The following is a 26,371-nucleotide window of genomic DNA, read 5'->3' on the forward strand; positions in this document are numbered from 1 at the left end:
TGATTTTCTGCGTGCACCTGACACCACTAACTGACAAGCGGATTATTACAGGGTTAGAGGGAAAGAAAGAAAATGGAATCTCAGGTGCGTCTGCTTGCAAAGCACCCAGCAAAGGGTAGGGTACATGGTAATGAAAGGGACTGTGACTAGCATTATCACGAATGTGGTTCTCTCCATATTCACCAGAGGAGAACACACAGCCGGAGTTCCAAGGACGGGGCCTCCTGAGTTATAAATTAACTTTGCTGGGCACCCACAACAAGTCTTGGGCTGGGCATGTCACACCGTCTTCTCACATTTCATTAAACATATCTTTTTGGAATTCAGGGGTGGAAGTGGGGGGGAGAAAAAAAGAAATCCCCTAAGAGATTCCATTTTCTCAGTAAGGAAAGTTACAAAGGAATGCAAAATGGGCTCATTTTTGCAAGCAAAATGAAACACTTTTATGTTTTATTCATGCAAAGTGAAAAGCTCTTTCCTTTGCAGCATTACAAATTGAATTTGCTCTTGTAAATTGCTGTTAAAAAAGAAAATCAAAAGCAAAAGAAAGTTAAAAAAAAAAAAAAAGGCAGGCACACAAAGACCCCTTCTTTAAGGGAAGGAAAACTCAGGGGATCAATGGGGAAAAATAGATCCTTTCACTGGCAAACACACTTTTTTTTTTTTTAATTTACTGCTTCCAAAAGCAACTCAAGGGCCCCCAAACCCACTGTAGGAACTTGAGGTCCCAACAGTGTGGAACCCTGGGGGAATTCCTAAATCACACTCATCTGTTAACACTGAATAAGATAAGAAGTGGTTTAACCCAGCCCACATTTCAAAAACATAAGCAAGGCAATGTAACCAAATTTACACTGCTTTCACAGTGCGGAGTGCGGTGGGTGCTCTTCTTGCCTTGTAGGATCACTGAACTCAAGACGAACAGCCCCTCATCTCCTGTATCAAATGGCGAACAGTCCCTGAAACCTCTCCAAGATCTGACACCTCCCGTATTCACCATGTCTTTGAAAGGAAGCTGCGTAATCAGCGGTACCTGCTGGTGTATGTTCCCTTCGAGAATCAGGAGCGAACGTTCCTTTGGCGTTGGCTACGTCTCCATCACTGTGCCAGTTACAATATGCACACAAAGGCGCATATACACACATGCTTTGTGGTCCCTCTTATGATCCCCATGTCACAGATGAGAGAAACTGAGGCTCCGACCTTGAATAATTTGTCAGCTGGAGTCTGACTCTTTTCTTCTCCGAACTTGCAGCATTTGGCCTCACGTTAAAAAACTGGGTAGGCTGGGGGCGCCTGGGTGGCTCAGTGGGTTAAGGCCTCTGCCTTCGGCTCGGGTCATGATCCCAGGGTCCTGGGATCGAGCCCCACATCGGGCTCTCTGCTCGGCAGGGAGCCTGCTTCCTCCTCTCTCTCTCTCTGCCTCTGCCTACTTGTGATCTCTATCTGTCAAATAAATAAATAAAAAATCTTTATAAAAAAAAAAAAAACTGGGTAGGCTGAAAACGTGAGCAGTGAAATCTGCTCCCAGCCTAACCTTAAGAAAACACAACTGCACTTGATTTGTACATGTGCATTCTGATCCTCACCATGGCTCCTGTCTTAAAAATAACCCTGGGGGATACGCACCAGGGAAGGATTGAGCATCCTACACCCTTCCATTAACACTAAATGTTTTTAATGAGCAAACATCATCATTGGGTATTTTCCTTGCAAAATTCATCAATTCATGTCAACTCATCACCTGCAGTGTTACAGTTCTGCCAATCGTGTGAATGACAGGTGTGTACACATAAATTATCCACTCATACCCGCCCCCCCCACCCCCGTGCACCTGGCCCAGCTGTCACACTTCACTCTGTGAACAAAAGCTCGAAGACACAATCGTGCTTCTAGGAAGGTTTATGCAATCAGTGACTTCTCTTTCTGTTCACTGTTCTGTGAGTCTGGTTATAGCAAAAATACTTGTTCTGAGACTGAGGAGTGCGTAACCATTTTTCTTTCTGGCTTAGGAGTTGGACTGCATCCAAAGAGTACTAAACCCACAAATGCCCAGCCCCCTGTAGCCAAAGGCTGGGTGGGATAAGCCAAGGCAGAGCCCCTAAAAGAGGACAGAAGGCCCAATCAACCAGAATGTGCAGGAATGGAACCCCAAGTCCAGCAGGGTCATCTTTCTGTCATCTAGGATTTTCACCTGCTTCTGTCCATTTTCAATAAACCAATAACTAACGATCCTATACCTGAATCCCTAAGTGCCAGGAGATCCTCAGGTCCTTTGAGCATTGCCAAAAATGAATTGTAATTTAAGAGCTAAAAGCACTCGGTGTAGCCCAATTACGCAACGACAGTATCTGAGTGTGACATCTGCAATAACCGCCACTTCATCATTTAGAATATATGCACATCTGAACTTCCTTATTTCCAGTCATCCTGGAGAACAGACAATTCACCACACATCTAAGACGCACTCGCTGTAAAGAACAGATAGTCAGTAGAATTTTAGAAAAACACACACTGAATGGAATTTTGACGTGACCGGGCATTTCAGATGGTAACCAAGTTCGGCCAACCCCACCCCCGGCAAGTTCCTGCTCACCGTGACTTAAGGATCTAAAGCTTGCGGCACAACCTCTCCCTTCAAGCAAGCCCTCTGGGAAGGAAGCACAACCAGGAGGGCCTCTGAAATGACTAAGATGAACCCAGACTGCAGGGAAGAGGCAAAAAGAGGGGTAGGGCTCCAGAGAGTCTGCGTGAGTTGGCAACTAACTCAGAAGAGGAGCAGGAACAGGAGGAGAACTCGAAGACAGGATCCAGAGTGGACGACGGGTCTGAGGTTCAGAAAACCAGAAAGAGAGGGCTTAGGAGGCAAGGAGAGAGATGTGCTGTCATTTTTTACATTCCTAAGGACAGTCTACTGTCCCCTTTGATGTTCAGTGACGGGCAACAGCAGCGAGACCACGCCTCGGTGCTGAGGTGACAGGTGATGGGTGACATCAGGTCCCCTGGGTACTCACCGGCCGTTGTCCCGGCCCACGCCCCACACGCGGATGCTGGCGATGGGCTGAGAGTGGAGCACGGAGCGGTCCATGGGGTCCACCAGGCTGAGCGTGTCGTTCTCCAGGATCAGGTACATGTCTTTCCCCTGGAATTCAAGGAGAAAACATGCTCTCTTCCTCAGGAAGCTATGCTTGGTGACACGGCTATCTAGGGATGTCATTGCAATGATCCCAGGAAGCCACGGTCTGAGTCTGTGATTTGTTTTCCTAAGAGAGCGACATCCCCTCCTGACTAAAATAGCATTGATCTTTCGTATGCCTCGCACATACCCAATTCCTCTCTCCCTCCCCACGTCCTCTGAAATGCATCCCAAGCCCGCCTTCTAGCCGACTCTTGTTTTTAATTATTTACAATTCTGAATCTTGACTCTGAGAAAAAAGGCTAATAGGAGGTTCCCTGGAGAACCTGGTCTTCCACTAACACCAAGCCTGTCACTCTCCTAACCCGTCTCTCTGTCCCTTCCTCTCTGGTCAGATCCTACCAGCCATGCCTTTGACGGCCTTCCCACATCCACAACCATCCTGTTCCTCCTCGGCATTTAGAGCTCTTCGCTTCTATGGGATTTGGCTGGCCAATCACAGGTGCATTTGTGACTTGCTTGGGACTACAATAGCTAACGTTTCTAGAACTTGATCTTATCCCAGATATTAAGCCATGGGCTTGGGGCACACTGGTTCGTGATCTTTCCAACTTGCCCAGAGAGCCTGGTGCATTATGATCTCTGATTAGCAGAGAAGGAAGCTGAGTCTTCAAGGTCAGGCTACTTACTCCAGGTCTGATCCGGAAGCTGGGAGGCCTTTTGTGGCAAAGGCACTACTATAATACCCACGCGGGAGAGGCCGAGTCTTCTCAATGCTTGCATTGCTCCTGTCCCCAACATAGGCTGGCTCTTTGGGGGCAAGGATGCTAGACTATTCAACTTTATTCTCCTTGTAATTCCTCGGGCATAGTTTGAGAAATTATTAAACATCTGCTGTTCACTAAAGGACACCGTGTCCTCTCCTCCAGCCTTAGTTGAGGCCAACCATGTGACAGTCTTCAGGAGATGCCCGATCATGGAGCCCTGGAGAGCTGGAAGTGGGGGAGGGGGCAGGTCCCACCGGTGCCAAGGTGGGACTCCACGCCTTGGGGTAACTGATGGCTGCTTGGGAGAAGTGATAGATGTCTGGTGCCTTCCCCCCCCCGCCACCCTCCCCCAGGAAAGAGGCACTGACTGCAGCCTAAGGGATCTTCCTCCAGCCCCGCTAGCGAGTGGCCAGCCTCCAGGACAAGTCCCTCCTGGTCACCGCCACCCCATCTCCGTGCAGTTGCTCCATGGCAAACACCTTGCAGACACTAACAGACCCTGAAATCCTTTGTTTTCACGCCTTATGGGATGTCCCCACAAGGAGGCCTGGTCCCCTCACTGAGGGGGTGATGTGTTTCCTTGGGGCTAACTCTGCTTAGAAACCCCCTCCAGTTCCCACCAAAGGTCACAGAGACTGTCCTCATGGGTTAACTTGACTGACCCTCTCTGCGTTGTTGGGGAGATGACATCCGGTGGGTAGTCTAACGTGGGCTGGTTGAGTGTAGAGCATCCCTTAATGAAAATATGGTGTATCATTCAGCACACACACCTCTTCCTAGGTACATCCTGTCACTTTTCTCATCAACACAGAGCAGTTCCTGGCTGACCACTGCAAAGTCTTACTAGTTGGTTTTTGTAACCAAGATAGCAACACTCATGCAGCTGTCGTCTACAGAGGAGACCCTCATCTGATAGTCGTGACTTCATTTTCCGTCAGCCACTCAACGGACGTTTGAGGAGCTGTGCTATATGTGGTGGGGCATGGCAAAAAGGCAGAGCTCGTCACCCTCAGTGTTGAGCTCTACTTTATACACTATAAGCCAGAAGCACAGCCTGAAGAATTTTTTGTTCAGAAGAAGGAAGAAATGAGAAAAAAAGGAATGGCTTAGCAGGGCTAACCAGGTGGGAAGACAGAACAGATTTTTAGGCATGGCTGACCCTCTGCCCTATATCCCCACAGAAAGTTCTCTCTCCTGTACATATCCTGTCACTTGGAGATTCCTTTAGAATCTTACTAAGCTCTTCTAAGTACCTGGTGGCAAGCACTTGGTGTTATATATCAGCCATTCACATGTTAGTATGAATTATGCCAACCTTTCTTCTAAATCCTAGCTGAGATTTGTTCTTTTCATGGAAGAGCATTTTGATTGAAGGAGAGAGAAGGCAGGTAGATAATCTGGTGGGAAAGACTATCTGGGAATTTGGGTGGGAGGTGGGAAGTCATGCAATGAAATCACAGTAAAGGCAAATACCAAACAAATTCTTCCTTCTTTCTCCCCATGCTTGAGATCTAAAAGTCTGAATGGTGATGCAGCTCAGGCCCATTCTAAGGTACCTAGACTCTTCCATGGGAAGCCTTGGGAATCTCCTTCCCATTACAACAGTGCTGCTTGGGGCTCCAAAGAGCCCCATCAAAGAGCTGTCAAGGAGCCCCTATGACTGGGCAAGGTTTGAGAGCAGGGGGCTTACAGAGCATGTGCTATATCGAGACGCTCTCGATATACCCGTTCTATAGGTCTCAGGGCATGGCAGGCTTTTCCTCTTTGCCATGATTTTTATACAAACTTGGCATTTTTACTTATTACTTTCCTTTCTGCAATGATGTCAACTAACATTTCAAAGCGGAATTACTTTGTTCAAAGTGAGAAAGAACATACAGTTATCAACTCTAAAAACTCAGGTATCATATTGATTATCCGATTATACGTAAAGCTGAACGTGTTATAGAAGGATCACAGGTCAACTTTTAGAGTGTGAAGGACGGTCGCATTTCTGTGTGTATGGACAACGGCCACATTCCCCTTTGAGAACATACTTCCAGCAAACAGCTCCCTTCCTTCTTATATAATGGTGTATCCAGTTTTGTGTGCAAGTTTCGGGGTTTCTGAGCCCGAGTACCCATCCATACATCCCTCGGACTTGGGGATACCCGGTCAGCCCCTGTCATGTAGACACGGATAAATGTTTTCCCCCAGGGCGCAGTCCTTACTGGGATCTGGCAGAGCAAACAGATAAATGGAAGGGTTGGTACACCATGCCCACCCTACCTGTCTTCCTGGCGAAACGCGCCTGGCAAGTATCCCTCAGTATCACACCACGCAGAGCTCCGAGAGTTCACAAAGCATGGTGGAATGTGAGCAAGCCCGCCGTCAATTCTTCCCACGTGTCACTCACCTCTCCCCAGATGCCGACTGTGTCCCGGATGTCGTTTTTGCAGTAAGAAAGCTGCCTGATGCAGTTGTTGACGGCGATGCTACTTTTGCCGGGAGCGAGGTCCTCCTCTGCCATTTCCACCCATCCCAGGGAGCGCACCGCGAAACACTGCAAGACAGAGCATGGGGGCGTGAAGGTAGGCACTGACCACAGCTGGTCGCCGCCAACTTACCGAAACCCCCTGCGGGGTTTGCCCAGTGCGGCTCCCATCACTACATAACGTCCGGTCATCGAATTCAGTAAACGAGTCCTCTGTTGCTAGAAAATTAAATTGGGACTACCTTTTACTGTTAAAAAAAAATGTAGTGACGGGGCACCTGGGTGGTTCAATGGGTTACGCATCTACCTTTGGCTCAGGTCCTGCGATCGAGCCCCACATTGGGCACCCTGCTCGGCACAGAGCCAGCTTCTCCCTCTCCCTCAGCCGTTCCCCCTGCCTGTGCTCTCTCTCTGTTGAATAAATAAATAACATCTTAAAAAAATGTAGTGATAAATATCTTCTTGCCTACTTTTCTGTATACGTATGTGTGTTTAGATTATTTTCTTGGAGGGGATTACTAGAAGTAGAATTATAGGGCTAATGAGTATGAGGATTTTTAAGCTCCTTTATATATGAAAAGTCAGGGGTTTTTTTGTTTTGTTTTTTTAAACAGTAAGAAATGCAACACCCATGAGATCTACTACTTGTTAAACAACCCAGAAAAAAGACAGTGGGAGAGATGGAGAATTAAATACATGTTTGGCACTTGATTCTAGTACCAAAGTGAAATGTATTCTTTAGTACCCAGAAATGAGGGAAGATGGGGAAAAAATGTGCCTTCATGATAATTGGTCTCAGGTCCCATAGCATCTGTAATTAAGCACCAAATCCTGAAAGACCACACAATGCACCAGCTCGCGAGAAACCCTACAGCGCAAGTTCCTTTTATTCTTTTATCCTTTCAAGATATTTTGAGATTATGCTCCTTATCTTCCTTTCTAAAGTTCACCGGTTGTTTCAAAACATAAAAAAGTATTGTGTGCACGTTGCAATGAGAAAATTCAAAGATGTATAAGAAAAAGGAAACTCATGGGACATGCGAGGGCTCGTTCGGTGACAGACCTGTTTGCTGTCAGTTGCCAGGGATGCCAGGTGGCCAGAATGGGGGTCCCTCCTCAAGTGCACCCCAGCTGAAGAGGCTGCGTACCTCCCCAGCGCTGGGGGGCTGGTGAGGGGCCACATGTCTGCAGGAGACAGCAAGCTGGCTCTCAGGGTACTTTATGAAGTTTCCAGCGTGAATGTCATCAGCAGATGGACAGAGGAGGCAGCTGGCCAGAGAGGAGCACTAAACAGGACTGCCTGACTATTGAAAAAGGCAGAAATGGGGGGCACCTGGGAGTCTCAGTGGGTTAAGCCTCTGCCTTCGGCTCAGGTCATGATCTCAGGGTCCTGGGATCGAGCCCCGCATCAGGCTCTCTGCTCAGCGGGGAGCCTGCTTCCTCCTCTCTCTCTGCCTGCCTCTCTGCCTACTTATGATTTCTGTCTGTCAAATAGATAAATAAAATCTTAAAAAAAAAAAAAAAGGCAGAAATGGCCAACCACCTCCGAATGCAAACAGTGGGGCAAAACCCCGGGAACGGGCATCGTTCTTTCCTGTAGCTGCTGTCCTCTGGTAACCTCTAGCTTCATTATACTACATTTACACTGAAGTGCTGACCCACCCCCAACACCCCGTGCGGGGCATGGCTGCCGGGGCAGTTCCAACAAGGACCGGACATGACTGAAACCGCCCCTTCCCCACGGGTGGGAGGAGTTCCTTAGCTGACAGGAGGCCATCCCGGTCCAAGAAGGTCGTCGCTCTGACCTTGCAACTCAGGGAAGTCTATAAACCAAGATGACCCTGCCCCCCCACACCGTAGCCACTTCTGGGCCCGCCTGCTCTCCCACCCAGAGTGTACTTCCCCTTTGAACACTATCAAATGCTTGCTTGCGTGAGTTTGGCTCTGCATGCTTGCTTGGCTGGACTCCAGAACCAAGGCTGGGAACGGCTCGCCGCGAACAAAAGGAAGAAATGCTACACACTGTCCCCAAGTGACCACATTCGGTTCCGTTCCACCTTCCTTGTTTGACAGCCATGCCCTGACTGGCCCCCTCTTGCCTCAGTTGCTAACCACACTTTCAAGGGGAAAAAGCCCCACTAAAACACCAAAGACAATCTGTTTAAGGAAAGAGCACACAGATCCTCCTGTGCTAGAGGGAACGCAGGCCACCCAGAACAGAACAGCAGCCCTGAGCTGACGGTGGATGCAATGTCTTCTACAAAGACACTAAAAATGGTGGGTATTCATCCTTTCTGATGGCTGAGTAATATTCCATGGTATATATGAACCACATCTTCTTTATCCATTCGTTTGTTGAAGGGCATCTCGGCTCCTTCCACAGTTTGGCTCCTTCCACAGTTTGGCTATTGTGGCCATTGCTGCTATGAACACTGGGGTGCATGTGTCCCTTCTTTTAACTAAATCTCTATCTGTGGGGTAAATACCAGTAGTGCGATTGCTGGGTCATAGGGTAGCCCTATTTTTAACATCTTGAGGAGCCTCCGCTGTCTTCCAGAGTGGCTGCACCAGCTTGCGTTCCCACCAACAGTGGAGGAGGGCTCCTCTTTCTCCGCATCCTCACCAACATTTGTTGTTTGCTGTTTTGTTAATTTTTGCCATTCTAACTGGTGTGAGGTGGAATCTCACTGTGGTTTTTGCTAAGTGAAGTAAGCAGCGAAAGACAATTACATGGTTTTGCTCATATGCAGAACACAGGCAATAGCCTGGGGACCACAGGGGAAGGAAGGAAAATCTGAAGGGGGAAAAATCAGAGAGGGAGGAGAACCATGAGAGAATATGGCTTTCCCACCTTTGCCAAAAAAGTGCGTGGAAGTTTGTCCGCACACCAACAGGCAGTCCTCCAACCGGAGTCCTACAGTTCAACTCAATTCTGACACTACCCGCTGACAGCATCAGATCCCACAGGCTAAGGGGCTAGTCCTACAGGCCTGTCCCCACCCCCACCCCCCCTTGCCCTCCACCCCAACTTCAGATGCCAGTCACAAGGCTAGGTTATAAACTGGAGGTTCCAACAACTTGCTCCCCGGGTTCCATTAATTTGCTAGAGCAGCTCACCCAACTCAGAAACATTTTCCTTACTAGCTTCCACACCGTCTCCGGGCAATGCTATTCTCCCCCATCTGCTTGTGTTCACTATCTTTTGGGGTTTGGATGGAGGCTTCATTACAAGGGCATGACCAATCAAATCACTGGTCATTGGTGATGGAACTCCATCTCCAACCTTCCCATGCCTCCCCAGGGGTTCGGAGCTGGAACAGGAAGTTCAAAGGTCTAACACCTGGTGGCCTCCATGCATGGCCAGCCCCCAGCCTTAGCTGCTCTCCAAACATCCCATCATTCGCATAACAAAAGACCCTTACTCACTCTTAGCACTTGGGAAATTCCAAGGGTTTTGGGAGCTGTGAGCCAGGAACCCAAGAGCAAACACATGAGAAACAACCAAATACATATTCTTTTTTTTCCCCCCCAAATACATATTCTTATAAGTCACAATATCACACACCTCTAGTGCTCTCCTCCAGCATCAAGAAAGAAATGGAAACTCTCCCAGTTTGGAGAACATGTATATCATCCCAGCCTACTTTAACAGCAGAAAATAAGCAAAGTACAACGAAGAAGACATTGTTCAAATGTCAAAGGTATTAATTCACTTACTCCTTATTTCAATCCTTTGAGGCCAATACTAAGTTAACTGTACTCATTTTACAGGTGAGGAAAGAGAAAGAAGCACAAGGCTAGTAAGTAGAGAACCCAGGGTTCTGGGTTCTTAACCACATATATGCCTGAGAGTTTACTGGAAGGGCAGGGTCAGATGGGGCTGAAGATTGGTCAGATCAGAAACATCGGTACAATTTTGAGTGTATATGGCGCAGAGCAGGGACAGCTTGAATTAAAATCTTAGCTCTGATTTACTGGTCTGTGATCTTGCCAACTGATTTATAAAATCCCAATCTTTTTTTCATTTATAAAAACGGAAAGAACATTCGGCGAACATTCGTTGAATGGGAAAAGCAAATGAACAGAGTGCTACAGTGAACCTTAGCTCGAGTCATCATAGGGAGGAAATGAAAGGATATGACGTGTAGTCCTTGTGACCACATGTTCCAGTGGTCCCCAGGACATTCTGGTTTGTGTTTGTTGATCTAGCAAAATTACTGAGTGGCTCCTTTTACTCTCGAAAGGGTCTCAGTTTGGATAATAAATTACTGTGGTCGCTCTGGTCAAATTCCAGTGAATCCAGACTCTGGTGTGGAAAATGGAGGTTCGGATGGGCCACTGTGATGTGCCCAAGTAGAAACAGGATTCGAGATCAACCGAAGTTGTTATCAGTTGAACATCTGGTGATCCCAGCAGAGGTGAACGATAAAACACTGTGCGGTCATCATATGCCCTTAAAGCTAGAAGCCAGGAACACATTTTCCCACTCTCTTAAACCGCCTGCTACAAAATCCTACACCCTGTAAATACTCCAAAGAATTGATTAACAACAAGGAAGGTAAAAGAGAATATTGGCTGCTTTGTGTCCCCTGAGTTCAAGAATACATGGACTTCAGGGGCACCTGGGTGGCTCAGTGGGTTAAAGCCTCTGCCTTCAGGTCAGGTCATGATCCCAGGGTCCTGGGATCGGGCCCCGAGTCGGGCTCTCTGCTCCGCAGGGAGCCTGCTTCCTCCTCTCTCTCTCTCTCTCTGCCTACTTGTGATCTCTGTCTGTCAAATAAATAAAATAAAATCTTAAAAAAAAAAAAAAAAAGAATACATGGACTTCAATTTCAACAAGCTCACTAAAATTCTAGGGTATTCTCCTTGGCTAAGAAATGCAAATGGTCCATGAAATATATTGTTGTCAGGCTGATAAAAAGAAAACAAGAGCCCTAACTATATTAATACAAGGAATTTCAGTAATTTTCCTTGTGCAGTTTTGCCGCTGTTATAATTTGGTTTCTGATCTATAAAGTCTTGCCACCGGTCCCTGTAGCTTTAGTAAGAGGAAACAGGTGTAAGGGGGATAACCCAGCTCCGCCAGGGAGCGAGTTCGCCCTCCCAAAGAACCAAGCCCCAGAGAGCGACCTGCGCTGTTTGGTGCTGCCCCCGTGTGGCGAGGAAGGTTTACAACCACCGCCGCTTTTCCTTGAACGTGGAGATTCAAGATGCCCCTGCGCAGTCAGCCCTGGGAATAAACATCTGTTTCAGAGTACAGGAAGAGCCTAAAATATTCAATCAAAAAAATCAGAATCGGGCTCTCTGCTCAACGGGGAGCGTGCTTCCCTCTCTCTGCTTGCCTCTCTGCCTACTTGAGATCTCTGTCAAATAAATAAATAATTTTTTTAAAAAAATCAGATACTTAATCAACCTTACTTTTAAGACACTCTTTTTTTTTTAAGATTTTATTTATTTATTTGACAGACAGAGATCACAAGTAGGCAGAGAGGCAGGCAGAGAGAGAGAAGAGGAAGCAGGCTCCCTGCGGAGCAGAGAGCCCGATTAAGACACTCTTTTTCAAAAAATTTTAAAAAGCCTCCAACATTTACACTTTGATTGATGTTCATTTTTCTTTTCAAGATTTTGTTCTTAATCTCTACATTCAATGTGGGGCTCGAACTCACAACCCTGAGATCACGAGTCACATGCTCTACCGACCAAGCCAGTCCAGGCAGGCGCCCCAGTGTTCATTTTTCAATGGCTCTTTACCGAAAACGCAACAAATGAGTACTGGTTCAGGGAATGAACAATGTCATCAGATGAACAAGTCAAGACTTTGGGGAGGTCACTTCCGGTCTCTAAGACCCCCCTTCTTCACCCAAAGTCATGCTGTCTCTAAGACTGGTCCTAAAAGCAAAATGTGGGTGGAAATCCCAAGACTGCCACTTAGTATCAAGATCTTGAGCAAGTAGGTTAAAATCTCTGTGCCTCAGTTTCTTCATCTGATACTAAAAATCCCCGTCTCCCAATCACCTGTCACATGTTGTGAGGGTTAACTTGGAGAGTTCGCTGCTGCTCCCATTAACCATCGCTGGCATTAGGGGAACGAGCATGGTGGCTGAATTAGAAGGGACGCAGCTCCTGGCCTGAGGCGTCCTTCTCTCCCATCTGTTCTCATTCTCCGCACTGGAATCAAGTTGTCACATCCTGGTTGGAAACACACGTTGTATTTCCACTTCATTCTCTCAAGTCCTATATTAAGAGACCTACCCCTGGGGAAAACCTCTTGCAAACACACGTGTGGAGGGACAGAACGCAGCACAATGCCTTGATTTCTACAGGCCAAACAGTCCTGGATTTGAATTCCTACAGCCCCACCAGTGCTTCTAAGTGTTCTCAGGTGCAGAATGGTGGTGAGAGAGGCTCCCAGAGTTTTCAGAAGAGCCAAAGTGCAAGTGACCGGCACACGGGAGGCCCGCAGCAAATGCTTGCTTTCTTCTCCCTCTGGATCAGGAGACCCTCTCATTTCATTCTTTGTTCTCCCAGAGGTGGTCTGCATTTCCTTCCCTGGGGCTTTAATGAGGACAAGCAAGAGGAGAACATTCGGGCAAGGGATGGGGAGGGAAAGACAAAGGAACTGGAGGGGCCAGCCTTGCTCCCTCCAGGTGAGCGAGCCTCAGTGCCCAGCCCCAGGGAACATGGTGTTTCCATGAGCCCATGTCCACACGGCGGCACCTTCAATGCCTGGGTCAAGGTCACTGCTCTGTGACAACCAAGGAGCAAAGACAAAGAGGGAACTGATATTCGAATACACAGCAACACTAAATCATAGATATTAAAAAACTAAAAAAGTTCATAGAGGAAAGCTACAATTGCGTTTAGCATTACACACGTAATCCTAATTAACGCTCATTTATGGGACTGACTTAACCATTGAAGCCTAATTACCCTGCAGCACAATAACAACTGTGTATTCAAGTCAATAAACATTTATTGAGTGCCTATTAGTTCCTGGAAACAGAGAGAAATGAGTCAGACACAGCTCTACTCTTGAAAGCCTATAAAGGAGCAGACACCAAGTGCGAATCCATAACATGGTGACGAGAAATCAGGGGCCACAGAGACACACACGTGTGCTGTTGCTCATGGAAGGGCAGCTTTTTTTCTAACTCAGAGAGAGGGCATTTTGGATAGCTGTTTAAAAAAAAAAAAAACATTTTATTGATTCGAGAGAGAGCGTATGCACACATGAGTCACGGGAGGGGCAGAGGACGAGGAAGAAGGAGAGAGGGAGAAGCAGACTCCTCACAGGGCCTGACATGGGACTCGATCCCAGGGCCTTGAGATCATGACCTGAGCTGAAGGCAGATGAGTAACCAATGCAGCCACCCAGGCGCCCCTGGACAGCTACTTGAGGGATATGGTATTGAGTGGAGCTTTGTAGAATGGATGGACTCATTCAATTAACACTTACTGACATCTCCAATAAGCCAGGCACTAGAGACACATCAAGGAACCTACGAGACCAAAGGCGCTGCTCTGCATAAGTAGTTTAAAAACCAGAAGGGGGCCTCTGGGTGGCTCCAATGGGGGAAGTGTCCAACTTTTGATTTTTGCTCAGGTCACGGTCTCGGGGTTGTGGGATCGAGCCCCACGTCAGGCTCTGTGCTCAGCAGGGGATCTGCGGGTGAGTCTCTCCCTTTCCCACTGCCCTTTCTCCCCACTCTCACTCAAAAACATGAATAAAGGGGCACTGGGTGGCTCAGTGGGTTAAAGCCTCTTGCTTTCGGCTCAGGTCATGATCCCAGGCTCCTGGGATCGAGCCCCGCATTGGGCTCTCTGCTCTGTGGCGAGCCTGCTTCCTCCTCTCTCTCTGCCTGCCTCTCTGCCTACTTGTGATCTCTGTCAAATAAATAAATAAAATCCTAAAAAAAAAAAAATGAGCATATTTAAGAAAAAACATGAATAAATCTTAAAAAAAAATTAAAAACTGGAAGGATGAATTCATTTGGCTATGACACCAAAGGTCACACAGCTCAAGTATATGAACAAGATGAGTTAGGTGCAGGGTATGGAGGGGAAGGGCATGAGCATAGTGGTTTTCAGGTTTTCAGGCCCCAGGTTTTCAAGGGATGAATCCCAAGTTGGATGATCTGAGCCAAGTTATGTAATCTCCTTGATGAGCCTCAATTTCCATGTCTGCTGCAGTAAGGACAATGGTACGGACCTCCTGGGGGTAACTGCATGATGAAACGGGATGGCCTGTGCTAAGTACTTTACAAGGTCTGGTCCGAGAAAAGGTGAACACTACTTCCTCAAGGACCAAAGGTCCTTGTCAAATGGGTTGGGATTGAGGAATGCCACCAACAGCCAGCCAGTCAATCCTGTTTTGTTTTCCAACTCATGATACAAGCAGGACTAAGGATGCACCTCAGTGGCTGGGGGTGGGGAGAGACAACAGGGCCCGGGGAGGGGCGAGGGAGGCTCCATCCTCTTCAGGAGGACACACTCCATCTCCTCAGCCGACCTCAGTGGGGTTGACCAGGAGTCCACGGCTCTGGGTGGGGGGATGGGCATCTAAATCACCTGAAAATATGCCCCCAATTATTTGTGTTTCCATATTATGGAAAAAAGAGTCCAAAGCTTTCACTAACTTTCCAAAGGCTCTGAGAATATGAAATACTTAACAAGAATTCCAAGGGAGTTAGAAACCAGAGCATCAAGACACCCATGAAGACGCAAGCATGGGGACAGGAAGAGCTTACCGGGTGGTAGCAGAGCTCTTTATTGAGAAGTGGAGGAGGCGGAGAATGGTTCAATGGCTCTACAGAAGAAACGAGCAGGCATTTAGGGGAGAGCAGAAGAAATGGGCATGAAGGGAAGTGGGGGTAGGGAGAAAGGGCTGTCCCTCTAGGGAAGGAAGCAGTCTCTGGGTGGGTGGCCTGTAGAGAGGACGGAAGCCCGATGCCCTGTGTTTGATGCGCTGGGAGCCCCTCGATTATCCTCAGGGTTCCAGCAAAAGCCTGTTACAAAGAGTGGACTGACGTGCAGGGGGGATTAAAAGAGAAAGATGTCCCCTCCCCGGGGGAGATGCTTGGCAGAGGAAGAACGATAAGCAGAGGCCTCAGAGTGGAGACCGGGAAGTCAAGCCAAGCCCCAGGGAGCGGGCACCCTCTGGGAAGGGCACCTAGACTTCCTGAGGGCGTGAGACCGGCACTCTCCCCGGGAGCCGAACATGTGGTGACCCAGGCCGCTGCCTGTGTACCGCAGAGCTGTTCTGCGGGGCCCTCCTCCATCTGAGCGGCGGGAGCCGGTGGAAGAGACACGTGTTCTTACTATACGTGACTATGAAGAACCATTTTTTTTTTAATTTTTAAGATTTTATTTATTGATTCAAGAGACAGCGAGCACAAGCAGGGGGAGAGGGAGAAGCAGGCTCCCCCCTGGGCAGGGAGACCGATGTGGGACTCGATCCTGGAACTCCAAGATCAGGACCTGAGTTGAAGGCAGACACTTAACTGACTGGGCCACCTGGGTGCCCCAAGAAGAACTTTTTAAATAATCATATAGCTCACATATGAACAGTGAGAGTATTCTTTTTTCCCATCCTGGTGGCCAGGATAACATAGCCATTTAGGGCACACTATGTTTGATGTCCTGTGTTCTGGGATGTTTCTCTAAGAGTTGAGAACAGCCCTCCACCCTTTCATTTCCCAGGCACTGCACGCCATGGAGACAGCACGAGCCTGATTTCTGCCCTGGGGCCAGTCTTCTGAACATCCAGGTCTTGCTGAAAAATAAAGCAGTGAGGAAGCAAAGGGCTGTGACTTCAGATGACTTTCGCAGAGTCTGATCTGAGAAAGCACAGGGCTGAGGTGCCTGGGGGGCTCAGTCCGTTGAGCATCCAACTCCTGATTTCGACTTGGGTCATGATCTCAGGGTTGTGAGACTGAGCCCCGTGTCGGACTCTGTGCTCAGTGCAGAGTCTCCTTGAGCTTCTCCTCCCACCACCCCCTCCCCCTCCCCCACGCATACACGCTCTCTCGCTCTAAAATAAGAAAAGTCTTAAAAAAAAAAGAAGAGGGGTGCCTGGGTGGCTCAGTGGGTTAAGCCTCTGCCTTCGGCTCAGGTCATGATATCAGGGTCTTGGGATTGAGCCCTGCATCGGGCTCTCTGCTCAGCAGGGAGCCTGCTTCCCCATCTCTCTCTGCCTGCCTCTCTGCCTACTTGTAATCTCTCTCTCTGTCAGATAAATGAATAAAGTCTTAAAAAAAAAAAAAGAAAAGAAAAAAAGCACAGGCTTTTCAAGATTCAACACACCTTCCTTGGACACTGCCTCCATAATAGGGAAGTCCTGAGGGAGTTGGTGTTTGTGGTCATTACATGGAGGAATGTAAATCATCGTCATCCTGGACACTGTTTTCAATATAATGAGGCTTTTATGCGCTCTTGCTTCTCTCTGCAATGCTGAAATGCTTTCCAAGTCCAGCATCCGGGGACGCTCTGCTTGAGAGGTGCCCGGGGACTCCAGAGTGGAGGCTGACCCACTTCTCCGTCGGGCAGAAGTGAGGAATTAGCCTGATTCATTATTCAGCGTGACCCCGGCGGCCAGGGAGGACCAGAGAGCATTTCTACACTGACCCCAGTGAGCGCCGCGGCTGTGCCTGCGGCTTCCCCCAGCTGCGGACAGCGTGATGAGCAAGGGGGCACAAAACAAGACGCCTGGTCCTTGGGGACCCCCTAAGCCCACTAGGACTATTTACTTAATTTTTCCCACCTTTCACAATAAGACAATCCTGCTGGAAAAGCATATCCTTTGTTAACATTTGACAGGGCCATCTACAAAGAGGACAGTCCTAGTACTAGCTGCCACCCATAATAACAGATGGCACGCACGCAGTGCTTACGATGTACCAGGCATCCATCCTCCGATGGGACTGTAATTGAACTATTGTCTACGATATCCATCTTCGTGCTCGTTTGTGGGCTCGCTCCTGGCTGGTCGGGTCACCTCTGCCACCGGCAAATAAGAGGCTCTGTCCCTAGTAAATGTTCTGGAAACACGCAAGGTCAGGGTGTGGGAATAGCATGCACAGTCTCTGCATTTGGGAAAGGCCTCAGAGTGCACGCCATGATAGGGAACCAAAGCCAAGTTACTTAACACAATTAGAGGAAAGGTGTGTTACAAAGCAAGGGGCAGAGTTTCCAACTCCCCCTCAACGCACGACGTGGAGCCGCACGGGTTCCCAAGATTTCAGGCTTTGACAATGTGATTTGACAATCCTTCAATGAATACAAAAGGATGCTTCCCCAGCAGTTGTGTCTCTCTTTCTCCCGCTCTGTGCCATTCCCAAGGCGGGGGACTCTTCCTCAGCTGTTCTGTAGGAAGGGCTTGGTGACTTGCCACCAGACAATGCTGAGAAATGCCATCATTTGGAGATTTACAGAAACCGGGGTTTGGACCACTGATGTACTGGAAAGAAGGTGCAAGGGCGGTCACGCGGGAGTGGACAGAGATATGATTCCACATGTCCTTTAAATATTTAACTGTCGCTAGGGAGTCCTTGCTGCCCCGAGGTCACTCCGAGGAAACAAGCACTCCCCACTCCTCACTGAGCGATCTCTTTGGTAAGGATGAGATAGTCCAGCTGTGTGGAACGGGAGCCTGGGCTCCTTCCTATCCCCTCATGTGGCCGGGTGGGTGGGGACATGGTCTGAGGCTGTGCTGGAGAGCGGGACAGTGCCACTGCCCTGGATTTTGACAAATGCTGGTGCAGCACTGAAATCATGACCTCAATGTGTTTTGCTTTTCATTTAAGACACAAGATACATATTTCTGTGAGGCAAGGAAATCCTAACGTCATTATGTTGTAAACATATTTCTAAGCACTTATTATCTTAAAAGCAATATTCTCACTCATACTTAGGTGAGGGGATTCCAGAAGTCAAATGAAGAGGGAGGGAGTTTCCATTTACTGAGCTCCTATGGTAGAGGTGCATTTATTAGTTTTCCCATTTAATTCGGTAGAATTCTCAGGACCAAGTGAAAGAGGCAGATTCTCCCCACCGACCTCCATGTTTGGAAGCAGAAAACAGACTCCCTAAAGGAAATCTGGCCAGTTCAGGACTTCAGAAAACATTCTGAAAGGTGTGACCTGGGGTACCACAGTAGCCATACTTAACCCTACCACTTGTGTCTGTGGCGTGAGGAGGAGGCGGGAGGTGGGGGAAGGCTGAGATGGAGACAGGAGATAGCCGTGTCACTCACATGTGTTCATCAGGAGTGTGTGTGTCTGGACACGACATGCGGAGTAGATAAGCTCATTTCTCCTGTGTTTCTCCTTCAGGAGAAATTTTTGGTCACCCAATATGTGGGTTTGTTTTTTTTTTTTTCCTCACACCAAGCAATTCTCTATAATACCACTGGGTGTCCCATAATTTAACTCAGTTCTGACCCTGTGTACCTGGAGACAGCATCAGATCCCACAGGTAAAGGGCTCGGTCCCATGAGACTGCCCCTCCCCCCACCTCAGATGCCAACGGCAAACCTGGGGTTGTCCCCCGAGCTTCTGACTCGCTGGCTGTAAACTGGGGCTTCCCACAACCTCCTCTATGGGTTTAACTTGCTAGAGCAGCTCACGGAACTCAGGAAACCAGTTTCCTCACCAGAAAACCCATTCATTGTAAAAGGATATAGCTTAGAAACAGCGAGATGGGACAGGTGCAGAGCACGAAGCATGGGGACGGCACTGAGCAACCATGCCACTCCCCAGCCCTGCACGCATTCACCATCTCCGAAGCTGCATGAACCCCGTATTTGGGGGATTTTTAGGGAGACTTCATCACATAGACACAATCTACCATTCATTCCATGTCTAGCCCTCTCCCCTCTTTGGAGAATGAGGGGTGGGGTAGGGCTGAAAATTCTAAGCTTTTCATCATGGCTTAGTCCTTCTGAGACCAGCTTCCCACCCAGGAGCCCAACAAGAGTTGCCTCATCAGAACAAAAGACACCTGCTGTCACCCAAGAAAGTCCAATGGGTTTCAGGAACCAGGATCAAAGACTAAACTTTAGAATGAAAGATGCTTCTAGTGCTCTAACCACGTAGGAAATCCTGAGGGTTTTAGGATCTCTGTGCAGCAGGGACAGATGCCAGATACCGTCCTTACATATGTAAGCAACTTCATTTGTATGACAACACATGAGAAAGCTGTTATTATTATGCCATTTTACAGATGAGGAAACTGAGGCAGAGGGTGGTTGTTAGACTGAATTGTGCCCCCTTCTGAATGTTGAAGCCGCAATCCCCAGTGTGGTTGTATTTGCAGGTGGGGCCTCTAAGGAAGTAATTAAGGCTAAAGGAGGTCATCAGAGTGCCCCTGAATTGAAAAGGACTATGTCCTTAGAGAAGAGAGAGACACACCAGGAATGTGTACAGCGAGAGAAGAGACCAAGCGAGGACACAACAGGGAGATGCCATCTGCAAGCCAAGGAAGGAGGCTATGGGAGAAACCAATCCCGCCAGCACCCTGATCTTGGACTTCCAGCCTCCAGATCGGAGAAAATTCCTGCTGTTTCAACCACACAGCCTGTACTACTTGGTCTGGCAGCCGGAGTCCACTAACACAGAGGCGGATACAAGCTGAAGGTAACCGGCTAGCACACAGCGGCGCCGGCCTCAAGCCCAGCTTGCCAGGCTGCCTCCCAGGCACAACAGCAAGGCTAGCTTTCCTGGTGGGGGTGGGGAGGGTGGCAGTCATACCCTGATCTATACCTGGGGGACCCCGGAGAGAACCCACAACCCCTCACCCAACACACAACGCCCTCATCCTAACTACTCCACAGCTAGAGCGCGCTGATACCAGAGGTCAGGGAGACCAGCTCCCCTTCTGAAGAGGCCCCAGAGAATTCAGATCCAGACGTACACTGAGAAGTAAATACCACCGCCCCCAACAGGGAATGAATGAGTACTTCCAAGCACTCACAGTACTTGCTAGCCCCGAGGCAGTCTTGGTGCCCTTGCAGAGACTGTCCACCGGAGGGCGCCCTTACCCATCCTTCTTTCCTCCTTTCCCTCCACCCTCCCTCCCTGCCACCTTCCCTAGCCCCCACCTCCTGGTAACAGATCACTGGATGCTAGGAGTTTCTGAGGAGGCAAAGGAAAGACAAGTGCCATCAGCTGTCTGCCACCTGTGCTCATCCCCGCAGGTCAGAACACTGCCCAGGTGTGGGAAGGCCCAGGGTTGTCAGGCTCAGGGACAACCTTGGGGCGGGAGAGGGGTGGAATTCCTGTTAATCCACAGGGTAGGGTGAATCCAAACCATGTTAGAAACCACTTATATGCGTTTAAGAATAAAAACCAGAATGCCAATTTATTAATTTGCAGAAAGAAAGGGAAGTCTAACCGTATTCTCTGTTTGGCAAACAAGAGGATTCATTCTCTGGAGGAAACCCAGTCTGGAGCTTAACCCCCAGCCCGCTGCAGGCTCACATGCAAAGATGCCAGCCAGGAGCCCACTTCCCCCTCCCAATGGCTGCAATCCTCAGAGAGTCATCGCTGGTGCCCCATACGGGCCCCCCAGGGTTGTGACTTAGAGCACACGCGGTTCATTGTATGAGTCCCTTCTGGCCCAGGAACCAGGCTGGCATTATGAGGCCTATTTTTATCAATGAAGAAGTTGAGCACAGGTGGATTCAAACAAGAGATGGAGCCTCGTGTTTCCAGAATGTCAAGGAACAAATTACACGCATGTGCATATTTAAACATCAACCTGCAGGTCGATCACACCAGACATCTTGACATACAGTCAACATCGTCTTCCTTCCGTGACCATTTATCAAGGGCTTGCTCTGTGCTATGTGACACACAAATGTGAGAGTCTGGACTTGTGCAGAAGCATGAAGGCGAGCACGGACATCCACAGGTCACGTTCTAAATGCTGCCCGTTCTACAGTGCGAACAACCACGCCAGGGACTCACAGCCCTGCAAGGCAGAAGCCACCTTTATTGTTTTCCAGGTGAGAGACTCAGGTTTGGAATGTGTCGCTGAACTGCGCAAGGTCACACAGGTAATAAGCACCTGCTAGAATCCAATCGAGGTGGGCGATTCTCCTGATTTTACAGGCGAGGAGACCGGCTCAGCAAAGTTCAGCAGCGTGACAGAGCTGAGGAGCCGAGGGATCCCGAGTCTAGTCTTTCTTCTGCCTTAGCTGTTCTAGAAACGCAGACACTCATGCTGGAGATAGACTGAGGTAACAGCAAGAGCAGACCAGATCTGATCAGGAATCCAGGACCACTGGATGGCTCCAGCCTGCCGCAGCCCAAGGCCCAGGACAACTCAGAGTCCCCACAAGGCATCTCCAAGAATCATGATCTGATGGTAACCAAAGAAAACTTCTCCTGGTGGGACACGGACCATGTTGGACAGAAGGGAACTTTTGCTGGAGACGTTCGAGTGCCAACAGAAGCCGAGTCTGTGGCAGTAAATATGAGCTTCCCAGCCCACACTGCCTGAGGAAGAGCCCATGCAAGCCCAGACAAAGGAGCTAGGCGGGCAGGATCCCGCTTCTATTACTGCTGAAAAGCAGCAGATGTCTGCACTCCTGGGAAAACACTCTTACTCCCTGCAAGTGTGAATGGTATTTTAATTTTCCCCTACAGGAGTCTTGGAAAAGACTCGGAGGCAAGTTCTACGATCCACATGGCTGATTTACACTATAGATTATATTTCTGCTGCTGTAAAGTCGAGAAATGTTATTTGCAGAGTAAGCACAGAGTAAAACCATAATGAATATCCAAGTTCTGCACATAAAGTAGGCCACTTTATTTTGCTAAGGAAAGCAGGCTGGCCATGTGAGCTTCAGAGGAGATGATGATCCAAGGAAAGGAGCAGTGAGAGACTGAAGTCAGGAGACAGGCTTCTCCCTCCAGGCTGGAGGCTGGGGACCAGGGGAAACAGGGAGTAGTCAGAGCTGGGACACTGGGGACATGGGGAAGTTACATATACAGTCTGGACTAATAACAAGTCTACTTGCAATATGGAAAATGCAATCCTTGAATAAACAGAGTATCAGTCTTAAAAATAGCCGAAAGCATGCTTGACAGGCAGTATCTGACGTCATACCGAAGTGATTTGACCCTCTACTCTAAAACATGCCCAGTGGACGACTCCACAAAGAATGATGCCCCGTGGTCTTGGATAAAGTCCTTCCCTGGAATGGCTCAAGTGCAAATACAGTCCATCTTCACTATTTGCAGATTCCATAATCGCAAATTCACCTACTCACTGAATTTTATCTGTAACACCCAAAGCAATTCTCATCGCACTTCTGTGGTCTCTCACAGATGTGTAAGAGTGGCAAAATATTGGGGTCCCTTGATGTGCCCATTCCCAGTTGAGGCTGAATAAGGCAACCTCTACTTTCTGGTTTTAGCTCTTGTACTGTCAACAAGTGTTCTTTATGTGATTAGGTAGTGTCTCATTTTTTTTGCATTTTTGTGCTTTCTCTCAATGATTTCACTGGTTCATATGGCCCTGAAGCAAAGTGCTAAAGGGCTATCCAAGATTCCCAAGCGCAAGAAGGCTGTGAAGTGCTTTCTGGAGAAAACCAGTGTGCTAGATAAGCTCTATTCAGGCACAAATTACAGTGCTGTTGGTGTAAATTCAGGGTTAATGAATCAACAATATACATTAAATAAGGTGTCTTTAAAACAAGGTTGTGTACTGAAAGGTTGATGAAAGTGTTGTGACCAGAGACTCCCAGGAACCTAGCTCTATATTTCTCCTAGGAGCAAGGCTTCCATATTTCCTAATTTAGTGTTAGTGGTGCTTTTACAGGATTTTAGGAGAACCGCTGCAAATAATGGTTCATCATTCAAGTATCAACAGTGTCTGCCCTTCATCCCAGAGCAAGGATGGAGGGGCCTGGGCTAGTGAAAGGATCTTAATTCCTCATATGCTTTCTGGAACTTGTGGTAGAAGGGTGTAGGCAGGATTAACAGCCATGAAAAACCATGGGTTCTTGTCCTGGTGCTGTTAGCAGCTGTGACCTTGAGGATGTCCCCTGATTTTGTAGGCTTCACTTTCCTCATTGAACAAGAGAGGAGAAGAGAAGCCAAGGAGGGAGAAGGGTTTGGGCTAAAAGATCTCTCACGACATTTCCAGCTGGGAGATACCTCTCAAACATCTTACCCCACTGCTGTCCCCATGGGTTGTTCACTTGGCTCCAGTGACACTGGCCTCCAGGTCAATCCCTCCTATCCAGGCACGTGTTCACCTTGGCCTCCCCCCCCCTCCATCTACCTGGTGTCCTCCCTCGCATCTGATTCGGTGTCCCATTCTCAGGAGGACTTCCCTCGCTATGCAGGACTGTGAACACCACCACGACCCCCCGCCCCCAGCATGATCTAGCACTATCTTCCCTACTTTATTTTTCTCTACAGCAAGTATTTCCCCCTAATGCACGTATATCATGCTTCTGTATTTTGCTCTTTATCCCTCTCCTCACACTGGAAGGTAAATCACACGAAGGCAGGGAGTCGGTCTGTGGTATCCCCCCGACCCCCCCCCAAAGATAGGACCTGGCTGCTATAAGAGTTAATTCAGTAAGTTCAAGTATATAAAGCAGGCTTTGGGCAGTACCTGAAACCTGGTAAAAGTGAGCTATAATTATCATCACCATGAGGACCGAGTGCCTTTTTGCTGTTGGTTTATAAGAAAGGTTTTATTGAATTACTCACTAAGAAACGAAAAACCTGCACTTTCTACAAAGCGCCTGAGATAGAACTCAGTGAGCTCATAAAGTACAAAGACCTACAAAGACCTTAATTATAAGCACTGCTATTACCAACCCTAAAGAGACCATTTACGATGTTTTACTTCTCAAAGCTGACTCCCCGACATCTGTAAGAACTCATACAGGAAAAGCACTTAACCACGGCGCAGAGACCCAGAACATAAGGGCTCTGGGGACCTGGAACCCAACCACCTCATTTCACAAACGAGTAAACCCAAGTCCCAAGAGCACCACCGGCTAACAAGAAAGAGAATCTGCCTTGCAGGGAGCGGGGCGGGCACGGAAGGCTGTCTTCCAGGGCTTTCCTCAGGAACCACCACTCGCAGAAACAGGCCTTGACCAACTGGCACTTACTTGTAAATGCAAAGATGGAGTGAACGTGAAGACAGGCTCTTCCCAGACATTTATGGTAATTTGAGAAGAAGAATTGTAAGTAGTCATTTCAAAGAATTTGCTTTAAATTAGATATAGTGCATTTTCAGAGTACGGATGAGATATTAAAAAGGAGGGCAGGGGCACCTGGGTGACTCAGTGAGTGAAGCCTCTGCCTTTGGCTCAGGTCATGATCTCAGGGTCCTGGGGTCGAGCCCTGCATTGGGGGGGGCGTCTCTGCTCAGCAGGGAGCCTGCTTCTCCCTCTCTCTCTGCCTGCCTCTCTGCCTACTTGTGATCTTTCTCTCTGTCAAATAAATAAATAAAATCTTCTAAAAAAAAGAAAAAGGAGGGCATTTTCGGCAACAGGCCAAAAAGGTAGTCCTGGAGATGACAAGGTATCTGAGGAATAGACGTATCTCAGACTTTATCTGACCAAAGACACCCCTTGTGGCTTCTTCTTATGAGCAGGCGCTGCCATTAGCTAGCCTGTTTAAGAAATACATGTCAAGTTCCCAAGGCAGTAACTCCCCACACTGTTCTTCACATGGAGAGGGGCAGCCCTCACCCTGTGCGAGGGTGATATAGGGTTTCCGAACGCAAGAAGATGGGCTTCTATTTTGAATGAAACATCTCTGGTCCCTGTCAGCTTACAAGGCTGAGTCTCTGTTCCAGATAGGCGACATACGTGTGTGTGTCTCACAAACATAATCATGTTTTAGCTTTCGTGTGCGTGGACACAAGGAAAGACAGGTAGAAGGAGCCTTAAGAATGCTCAGCAGTTGGGACGCCTGGGTGGCTCAGTGGGTTAAGCCTCTGCCTTCAGCTCAGGTCATGATCTCAGGGTCCTGGGATCGAGCTCCGCATCCGGCCCTCTGCTCAGTGGGAAGCCTGCTTCCCCCTCTCTCTCTGCCTCTCTGCCTGCCTCTCTGCCTACTTGTGATCTTTGTCAAATAAATAAATAAATAAAAATCTTAAAAAAAAAAAAAAGGAATGCTCAGCAGCTCTAGGAACTGAAAACTGTTGTAAGAGCAAGCATGACTAGGACCAATTTTGGTGGATCACACAAAATCACCAAGGAGGGGAGGGACCTGGAGAGTGTTGCAAAGCACTAGCTTCCCCAAAGTCCAAGAGGCGATGTGACTTAGAGATCGGGTCCTGTCACAAAGCCTTGGGATGGCAATGAGGCACACAGGAGTAAGCAGTTAGTGAGCTAATTCTGGAGAATAGGGTGCAGAGAATGTGGTGCGAAGGGCCAGAGGGAAGGAGGGAGAACGAATTCTTACTTCTGCAGGCTCCCTCCCCCGGTCAGGGCTCCCAGACAGGGACCAAGCCAGCTGGGGGACAACTGGGCTCCTATGCCCAGAATAGAATTGGGGTGGGGCTAGTGATCTGGGCCTGAGACAGCTGGCTCAAGTTCAAGGAGAAGCCTTATTCCTAAACTCTTCTTTTCCTAAACTACTAAGGTAGACAGTCAGTAGCTCGTCTTGTAATGCTCTATTCTTTGAATTAATTCCAGCTCCCCAATTATCCTCTGAGCCTTGTTTTCAGAGCTGAAATCAAAAAGCTTTTCTTGTCCTCTGCTTGATTGATGAGGCCCATCAAAAGAAAGTTACTTGCCCCAGGTCGCTCAGCCTGTGAGTGGTGGATATGGATGAGGGGGGTTTGTGTGTATAGGAGGGGGAAGGTTTCTTGAATCTCAACACAGTACCCCTTCCTCTGTCCCCTGCAGGTTCCCCCAAGAGCACTTGAGGTCAGAGAATGACTGAGTATTTTTTTTTCTATCCTACAAGGCCTAGATCCGTGCCAAGCACATCATCGACATTTAATATCTGTTGATTAATT

The 26,371-nt window shown here is 48.4% G+C and overlaps 1 protein-coding gene across 13 annotated transcripts in view; it reads right to left on the reverse strand.

Annotated features, from left to right (window-relative positions):
- Positions 1–26,371, reverse strand: part of APBB2 (amyloid beta precursor protein binding family B member 2) — a 370,851-nt gene that overhangs the window by 63,743 nt on the left and 280,737 nt on the right. For all 13 annotated transcript variants that reach the window (XM_047719169.1, XM_047719175.1, XM_047719167.1 and 10 more), the window contains 2 exons: positions 6,299–6,445; positions 3,015–3,142 (listed from right to left, as the gene is read on the reverse strand). In XM_047719169.1, coding sequence (XP_047575125.1) covers positions 3,015–3,142; positions 6,299–6,445 — 275 coding nt within the window. The remainder of the gene's footprint in view (positions 1–3,014; positions 3,143–6,298; positions 6,446–26,371) is intronic.

This window comes from Lutra lutra, chromosome 2, assembly GCF_902655055.1.
Source record: "Lutra lutra chromosome 2, mLutLut1.2, whole genome shotgun sequence".
NCBI lineage: Eukaryota > Metazoa > Chordata > Mammalia > Carnivora > Mustelidae > Lutra > Lutra lutra.